Source organism: Vigna umbellata, chromosome 5, assembly GCF_029865625.1.
Source record: "Vigna umbellata cultivar VRB3 chromosome 5, Vumbellata_1.0, whole genome shotgun sequence".
Taxonomy (NCBI): domain Eukaryota; kingdom Viridiplantae; phylum Streptophyta; class Magnoliopsida; order Fabales; family Fabaceae; genus Vigna; species Vigna umbellata.
Genome location: NC_142169.1, coordinates 8,940,427 through 8,950,510, shown reverse-complemented (window position 1 = coordinate 8,950,510; position 10,084 = coordinate 8,940,427). Strand labels below are relative to the sequence as shown.

At 29.8% G+C, this 10,084-nt stretch overlaps 1 protein-coding gene across 1 annotated transcript; it reads left to right on the top strand.

Annotated features, from left to right (window-relative positions):
• The first annotated feature begins 769 nt into the window (after positions 1–769).
• On the top strand, positions 770–3,268 carry WRKY49 (WRKY DNA-binding protein 49). Its single transcript, XM_047318456.2, has 3 exons — positions 770–1,193; positions 1,288–1,431; positions 2,662–3,268. The coding sequence occupies exons 1-3, from the start codon at positions 907–909 to the stop codon at positions 3,110–3,112; spliced, it is 882 nt and encodes a 293-aa protein (XP_047174412.1). The 5' UTR covers positions 770–906; the 3' UTR covers positions 3,113–3,268.
• The last annotated feature ends 6,816 nt before the right edge of the window (positions 3,269–10,084 follow it).

The window sequence follows — 10,084 nt, the reverse complement described above, 5'->3', positions numbered from 1 at the left end:
GTCGTCAAGTAGCTTCTGTCTAGTGTGATATGCATCTATCCCATCAGGTAACAAGACAAAATAAATATTTAAACAAAACCATAGCCCACACATATCAGTACTACAATAAATTTAAAAAATGTCAAACCCCCTCACATTTGTAATGTTTCTGCAGCATATCATGCTTCTATGGACTCCAACCTTTCAATTCCAAAAAAACTAATCCACAAGCATAACCATACATCAAATTGACCAAGTTTCTGAAAAAATCAAAAAGTGAAAACTATAATTTACAGAGAACTTTGAACTCGTATCACTTTACTGGCAGCCAAAAGCAAAAATATGTGACTATGTAAGTCAGTGCTAGAGATTTTTACTATGTTTAGTTTCATTTTAAATGGTTTAATATCATGTTCAAAAGTCGTAAGTTATTTATGTTAAATAAAAAGTGTATACTAAATTTATTTGCTAAGTTGTTCCTAGTATAAAGAACTTCCGGTTTTAATTGTGTTTAGTATAATGTGTGTAATATCATATGTTTCAATTTATATGCAGATCAGATGATATCTGTAATGATAAATTAAACCAGTTTTACATGCAAACATAAATTACCATGCTACATGCTACATCATGTGCACAGTAGAAAGGCCCCATGAAATTAAGAGGTGGTGGTGATTAATGACAGATTTTGCAGTTAACGAAAGATGTTACTATAGTGTTTGGAATAGAAATGAAGAAGGAAGTCAAAGTAGAATGCATACAAAAACATAGCCACAGGTTGGGTTACTTATTAAAGCCAAGGAAGGGAGAAGCAAGTATACGTCACAACCACCTTCTCATCTGCTCCACTCTTTCCTTTCTCATTACCTTATTATCTTCTCGAGCTTCCTCTTTCAAGAAGGATCTTGTTGCCCTGGTCTAATAAATATGGTTGAATCAGCCATGTCAAAGACAGTGATGGAGGAAGTAATGGCAACATGGTCAGAGGGGTCAGAGGAAGATGAGCTTGTGAGAGAGCTTTTGGATGATGGGTCTCCCCTTCTTATGGTGCCTCAGGAGCCAATTCAAAACCCCATAACAAAACCCTCTTCAACTCACCATGCCTTTAATAGCTTCCTCTCCAACATTTACTCAGGTCCTACTATCTCAGATATTGAAAATGCTTTGTCAGTCACCAACCAAAGAGACCACTTCCCACCACTCTCATCACCCAGGTATATATATTTTTTCAAACTTCTCTGCATTATTTTCTTTCTTTAGCTTTCTGTTTCCTCAATTCAAACTCAATTTTCTTGTTTTGTTTTTCAGAGTTTCCATATTGGAGAGGGGTTTGAGCAAGATTGAGAATAAGTATACCCTCAAAATCAAATGCTTTGGCAATGGGATGGGAGATGATGGATATAAGTGGAGGAAGTATGGACAGAAATCCATTAAGAATAGCCCAAATCCTAGGTAAATTCTTTCTTCTATACAATTCATATATATGAAGATATAATAATTCACCTTTTCTATTTCAACTTCTTTACATATTTGCTGGGAATTAAAACAGCTGCAGAGCTTTCCATGACTCTGTCCTCTTATGCATGTACAGTACTTTGCCATTACTTCAAAAGTCTTTCACTCAAAAACAAAAGGGACATCACATAGTTTTACACTCAGTGCACGTTTACATAAACTTTTCTATAAATATATCATGAATTAAAATTTACTTAACTTTTACCCATACTCTCGCATCTGAATTCAATTTTTTTCTATAAATAATTATTGAATCAAGAACTTGAATATGGTCCTTCTCATACAAGCTCATTTTCCTAAATACTAATAGAAAAACACTCTTTTCTTCACCCAGAAAATGCAGAGTGAATTTCTTGCTTCAATGTCATTAAACGCATCAACTCAGACCATATTATACTGTCTTTTATTCTCTCAAAACAGTTTAGTATACCATTGCAGATGGTTACAACTGGACTTAAAACACACTAATCAATCTGAAAGCCACTAAAAACTTCATAGTAATTAGTGGCAACCACATTTTAAGAAAAAGTACTGGTTACCAATTAGTGCGATTTTCACAATCAGATGGGGTTCTTTGTCTTTGTCGTTGTATCCAACATCTGCATGCATCTGAGAACTCTATGATATCTAATAGAGATGATATAGAAAAGGTAAGAGGGTGAGGAATATTTACACGTCACTACGTCAGTATGTTTCCTACGGTATTGCTGTCTTGTCACAACAAAAGATATGGCAAATTGGGTTGACAGTTTCATCACCAATTTAATTACCTCTAGGCCTAGCCAAGGTACCTAAAACATTCATTTTTTTCATCAAAAGCTACCCATGTTGTTGTGTTATGATTTGTGAGAGGCCTATTCATTGATCCATATATTGCCCGACAAATACAAGTTTAAGATTAAAAGCTACTTTAATAGAGGCAACAAACATGCATAGCAGATGTTCTATATATATATATATATATTGTTCAACATATCATGCCACTTTTCACGGCACCTCAGGCAAAGTAACGTTATGATGTTAAGTTTTTTCTGGATTAAACTCATATTTTATTATTGTTGTGTTTGTTGAATTAATTAGTACAAAGTTTAATTAAAAACCCATCACACATTAATTAGTACAAACCTTAATTATGCATTACTAATTTTAATGCCATGGAATCAGCAGGAGTTACTATAGGTGCACAAACCCAAGGTGCAGTGCCAAGAAGCAGGTTGAGAGATCCATTGAAGACCCAGACACTCTTATCATAACCTATGAAGGGCTCCACTTGCACTTTGCTTATCCATATTTTCTCATGGGCCAACCCGACCAATCTCAATCCCATCAACCCATCAAGAAGTCCAAGCCCACTTCTTCACAGGACCAAGCCCAAGCCCATATAGAAGATTATGTTCATGAGGCCCAATCAAGTGCCACTTCGGGTGTGCTGCCATCCACTTCATTGGACTCTCCACAAGACATGGCCCAGGAAAACTTGGGCTCACAAGGCTTGCTTGAAGACATGGTGCCATTCATGGTTCGGAACCCAGCAAACAGTGTGAGCAGTGCTCACACAAATTTTTCTTGTTCTTCGTTTCGTTCTCCTCCGACCTCACCTCTGTGGCTTAAATTCTAGGACCTAATTTATAATTATGAATATGTAAAGATTTAGAAACACAATAATTTTAAAGGGTGGCTATAATGGTTTTGCTTATGTGAATTTAATATATATAATGTAATAGTATAGTTTTTATGTCACGTGATCATAATGGAAAGTTTATTTTTCTCTGTTCATTTTGTCCAAATTTGTCTATCGTTTGATTTTAAAATAAAAATGAGAACGAACGAATAAGATAACGATGGAAATAAATATGATAGAATGCATAAATAAAACTTGTCATGATAGAACTTGTATATGGAATCACGTGTTACCTTGAAGAAAATCACGAACAATTATTTTCAAATTGTGAGAATCTTGTTGAAACTTATTCTAAAAATGTTAAAAATATTATTTCTTAAATTCAGATATCAAAAGATAGTGTATTTTTGTCATGTTACAATTATTGATTTTTTTTATCACGTGTTTTATAACTATTCTCAATTCATGATTTGTGGATAGCTAACATTTAAAAGAAAAGACAAAACTTAGACATGATATTGTAGATATAGTTGGTAAGTTTTTCCAATTGGATTTAGAGTTTCTCCTGGATAATATGATATATATTTAGTAAAATTATTTATTCCACGTGGGAATATTTAAAATTTGATTGAAAATTTTGATATGTAAGCTTTTTTCAATTAAAAATATGTAAATTTTGTAGCAAGCTTTTTTGTTGGCTAAAGTTTACTAAAATTATATAATTGGGAGATATGATCATTTAATAAGTTATGGAGAGTAACAAATCATAATTTTTGACCATAAAGTATATTAAAAAAATATATACCATTTAATTTTCTTATAATTTTTGTGGGGTAGTATGTGATAAGTTACAGTAATTGAATAGATATAAGATGGCATAACACCTATGAGTTGTATCCATCCAATTGATGAAACTTGCTACCAAGATACCAAAGCTTTAAAAAAAAAGAAAATATTATGTACTGCATTTTTACCGATTTGTCATATGAATAATTGTAAGACATTGCAAAAATAATGAAGAAAAACAATGATGCATCGCATGAAAAAACCTATCCTGAGCTGCTGAGTTTATTACATTTTTTGAAATAGTTTTTCAAAAATTATCTCGTTTTGAGAAAATTGGAACTGAAGGGTGGCATGTTGAAATTATCCACTATAGGATAGGGTTACTTCTTCGAATAAAAATTGCTTAGTTAAATTTTAAATAATTTATATATTAAGATATTTTTAATTAAATTTTTATTAAAAGAAACTATTATATTAAACTAAGTTATTTTTATGAGTTTTATAAATAAATATTTGGGTTAAATATTATGAAAATTATATTTCGTCCCTATTTTTAAATATTTATAATTTTCGTTTTTACATTATAAAATAACGTAAAATGTCATCGATAATAAACAAGCTTTAATAACATTAGAGTTTCTCTTCTCGTTATAATTTTTTTCCGTCAAGCTCATCATTATTAGGACGACCGTTAGAATCAGTTTATTGTCGATCATATTTTTCATTAATTTATAAAATTTAGAGACAAAATTGATACATATTTTGAAGTTGAGATAAAATATATATTTAATTTTAAATAAATTTATTTCATATAAGTATACACTCTCTTCAATTTTTTCTAATCTATCAATTAATCTATTTATTTTCTTTTTAAAAGCAAGTTCATTGACACGTTAGAAAGGATTGGACGGAGAATGCAAGTAAATTGACAAACTAGGGATAGGAAAACAAAAATAACAACTACATAATCTTGTTGATAACAAAATCGATCGAAAAAAATATATAAATGAAAATAAAATATATATATTCGAAACTTAATAGAATGAAAACTTTTAATCGAAATTAAATTAAAAATACTTTAAAAAATATTTAAAAATTTAATTAAACACAATAAAAATTACGGAATTATGGTGCTATTAAAAAATTATTTGAATTTTTTATTTATATTTACATATAACTAAATTGTGGTAACGGAGACATGGTAATTTTAATATTAGTATAACATATACAAGTCATTTTCGATTTTTTTTTCCACAAATTTTTAACTTAAAAGGGACTTGAATATTGTAATAACTTAGAAAAATAGAGTATTAAAAATGATACATGGTTTTAATTTAAATAATAAGATCGAGTATTTTAATATTAAAATAATTTAATAATCTAAATAGAATTTTATAAACACATCTTATTATTTAAAATATTTGTCATCTCTTTAAAATTTATTCTCTAAATTTTTTGTGTCTTCTTTCTAAGATTTATAACTCTTGAAATATCTTTTTGACGATCAGGAGGTGCCTAAGACATCACAACATTGAGTTCTCCATTTTTTACCGATTAGTTTTTCGTATATAGTAAGTCAGTTTCTATTCTTTTTTTTTAGTTTTCAGTTTAAGACACGTGCAAAGAGTATCTCTCGCTTGTGTCATTCAAACTCTCTTGTTAGTTTCTTATCGATCAGTGGTCCTAACGACATACCCTGATCATGATTCTGTTATTTATAAGCACAATTAGTGTCCTTCAATCCGTGGGAGTTGTTTAAGGGTTCTATAGAGTTGTTGGTCTTCAAACAAGTAAGGGAAGCTAATATTCTCCTTAATTTCATGTTATGATGCATAAGTTTATGTTTGCTATATTGTGAGGAATTATGTTTGGTTGAATATGTTATGATTAAGATGATTGTTGTGAGATATTTATATGCTGATGAATAATTTTGGTAATGTTTGAGAATTTGTACCAGATTGAATGTTTCATGTTGTTGTTTTAGACTGTAAATGGTATAAATTAATGTATTATTGGGAAGTAAATAGTAGACTAAGTTATAGGTTGGTTTTTGGTCTAAAAAAGGGATTTTGATATATGAGAAGTTGAGTTAATGGTTAGTTAAGCAAAATCTGAAGTGGAATTAGTCAACAATTAATAGGTTGAGTTTTGTGTTGTTTTGGTTATTTTTTTAGAGGTTTTAATTAGTGAAAATCTAAAGTAGAAGGTCGATGATGAAAACAAAGGTTTGGAGTCTGTTTTTGAGTCAATTGTGACTTGTTTATACCCTTAGTTTGCAAATTTCTAGTTTAGAAGATGTAGAATTGTTCTTAGGTACTTTTGAGTTGTTGAGTTGGTCGAGTGAATCTTATTTCTAACCAAATGAGCAATATTGTACTCTATTTGGATAGGTGTACAAGGTGCAATTAAACCAGAAAAATCATGTTAAATGTCAAAATTGATAGGGATAATCGATTGTCAAGTGTGATAATTGATTATTTCAGTCAGAATGCTATCTTTTCTTTAAAACTCTCAAGAATATCCATTATCAAGTATGATAATCGATTATTTCAATCAAAAAGTCGTCTTTGTATGAATTTCCTTTGAAATAATCGATTATCAAGTGTGATAATCGATTATCCTTTATAAAAACATAAAATTTAAAATTTGTTGGACGCTTTGTTTCTAAGTTCTTATATGTTTTCCGTTCTTTGGATGCTTTATTTCGTTAAGTTGGTTTATAAAATTGTTATACTTAATTGATTGATAAATGGATATTTATGATTTGTGAACATGTTTATGGGTATGTCCATGGTTGATGAATATGATGGTTATGAGGATTTGGTTTTTATCATATGGATGGTTGATGAACGTAATTCCATGACTCTCGCAGAGAATTCCATAGTGATTTCCTATAGTGTAGGTGTTGATGTAAGAAGTTCAGTCTTAAGGGTTATCCTAACGTTCCAATAATTATTCCATCTCACATAGAGAAAGAGATTATGTGGTGAGGAGTAGCAGGAGGAGGTGAGTAGATGCTAGGAAATAGTGAAGCTAAGGCATATAGTATAGAAAGTTTGATTTCAAACATTTTTTTATAAATGTAAAGATCTTATTATTAATTTTTGTTTGTTAAGTGTAAGAAAATTTTGGGATGTTACAAATTATAGGGTTCTTCCAAACATCATATATGTAAGACCCATAAAAATAAAAATATATATATATATATAGTAGTAAATTTTAGCATTTTATTAGTAATAATAATTTTAGTGGATAGAAAAATGTAAATTTTGGATATAAAATTATAGTAATTTTATAAGGAGAAGTTAAAATTTTTTATAACTTATTTAGTATTTTTTTTAAGAAAATCGAATAGTAAAAATTGAATAGTGAATAGTAAAAAGTGAATAGTAAATAGTAAATAGTAAAAAAAAAAAAATAATAAAAATAAATTTTCAGCATTAAGATTCCTTATCATGGAAGAAATTAGTAGGTAGAAACTAAGATCAGATTTGGTGAGTAAATGATTAAAATATTATTTTTTAAATAATATTAAAATAATAAATAATATTAAAATATTAATGAATAGTAAATTTTTTTTACCTATAAATAGCCATAGGAGGGAAGGGTATTTGGCACCAAAAAAAAAGAGGAATCAAGTGAGAGCTTGAGAAATAGAGAAGAAAGAGTTAGGGAGAAATTTTTAGTTGCAAGAAGAGTAGAGGTTCTGAAGAATTTCAGGGAAACAAATTCGGAGTAGGAGATTAAGTCTGGAATAGAGGTAAGGGGAGCTAATCCTTCTTGTATATGATTTTTATCCATGTTATGATAATGAATATGAGTTATGAGTATGTTAAAATTTTGGTAATGGTAGTTATCTATTCACTTATATAAATTTAGTTTTCATGATTATAATTTTCTTATTTTCGAGTTAGTATGGTAAAACTTTTCTTTTAATTATTTTGACCGTTGGATTTAACTAAAATTTTAATATATGAATCCTAAGACCTATTTCTTCACTTTGACCGTTTGGATTTGTAATTAGAAGTCTGTACTTAGAGAAATAAATCCTGCATGTTTGAGTAAATTAATTACCCCTGTAAATCTGTTACTTAGTCACCTCGGTAAAATATATATTATGACTCATTTGACCATTAGATCAACTTGAAAATTTTATATATGATTCCTAAGATATATTAATACACTTTGACCGATCGGATTTTTAATTGAAAGTCTATGGTTGGAGAAAATAAGTTTTAAGTTTTGAAAAATCTGATGAACACTATATTTCTGTTCTTAAGTTATCATGGTAAAAATTTTATATATATTTCATTTACCGTTAGATTGAGCCCAAAATTTAGTATGTAATTCATAAGACATATTAAGTCATTTTGACCGTTCAGATTTGAAATTAAATGTCTGTGATTAGGGAAATTAGTTCCGCATTTTGAGTATAACCAAAAACCACTTAAAATTCTGCACCTGAGTTACCTCGGTAAAACCTCAATATCTATCTAGTTAACCGTTGGATCAACCTGAAATTTTAATATGTAATTTATAACAAATAGTGAATTATTGTGACCATTCAGATTTGAAATCGGAGTTACAGATTTATAGATATTAATTTCGTATCTTCTCAGGGATCTCAATATTGCTTAATTTCTATTTTTTGATATCTATATTAACTTTCGGTGTTAATATTATATGCTATTGTTTTAAATCTGTAAATAAGAAATTTGTTAAAAACTAGTTGAGGAACGCTTTGGCTAAGGAAAGATTTGGTACTTAAGTTGTCCATTGTGACGCACCTCTCTTTCCTAGAAGTATACTCGACGAGTTTTTAACTTAAATCCTATTGAACAGATTATGTACTGTTAAATTATTGTGTAATATATCTTGTTGGAATATATTCAGTTTGTATGATTTCTGAAATAATTGGACTTTATTAGATTTGAATTTATGCATCTGAATATGATTGTGAATTATAATGATGTGATTTATGTGGAGAGTATGTGAATGTATGCGATATAGTCAATTTGTATGACTTTTGGGATGGATGGACGTGATGCATATTGGTGTATGCATTCTGATTTGGTGTTTGATGCATATTGGTGTATGCATGATGCATATTGGTGTATGCATGATGCATATTGGTGTATGCATGATGCATATTGGTGTATGCATGATGCATATTGGTGTATGCATTCTGATTTGGTGTTTGATATATATTGATGCATGCAATGTGGTTTAGTGTGTAACTCATATTTGTTTATGTAATTTGATCTGGTATAGTGAGCATAGTATGGTTTGATATCGAGGTATGTTTATTGTATTGAATTGTTAGCTCACCCTTACATGTGTGTGCATGTGAATGCGATGATCGTATAATGCGTGATATTATACGGGAGCAGATGAAGGAATGTCGTCTGAAGCAATACCAATGAAGAAAGAGATCGAAGATAAGTTAGAAGGATTCAAGTTATACTTAGGAGTTTATAGTTGAAATCTGAGTTTAAAATATGTATATCAACTGTGAATTTTTAAGTGTGAGATTACGGGATGTTACCGTAAATGTAATAATATGAATTATCCAATGTGAGATATTGGGATGTTACATTAATGGTATCAGAGCAGTTCGTCCTTAGGATGACCTCTGTGTTGTGGGTCTTCCGTGTCTTCTCTGTGAAGAATTGAGTCTAAATGGTATAATTTACCATTTCCTCCAAATCTAGGTAGTAGAGTATTGTGTCTAACTACTCATGACTTTTACCATAGATGATTTTCCTTTCTTAATTCTGAGGGTTTGAGGAAAGATATTAGAATTAGTTAAAGCCTTGATAGGGAAATATAATACTAGAGTTTAAGTTTCAAAGGATGAGTGAAGATGTTGGTGTTTAGAAGTAAAATTTTTAGAAGTTTCTAGAACAAAAATTAATAGATCAGATATCTTACGTTTCACAAAAAGGAGTTGAGTTCAAAGGCTAGATTTAGAGAAGCTTTGGATAAGCATGAATGTAGCAAGGTTTGAGAAATCAGTTTGGTTTAGTATATCAATAACGTTAAAAGTCAGAAGAGAAGGAAGTGTTGATGAGAAACGGAATGACATTGTGTGAGATTGGTAACATGGATTGATGTATCAGTGATGATTGGAATCTGAAGAAAGAAAATGGTGGAAGATTTGAAGAGAAAGTTTAAAAAAAAAAA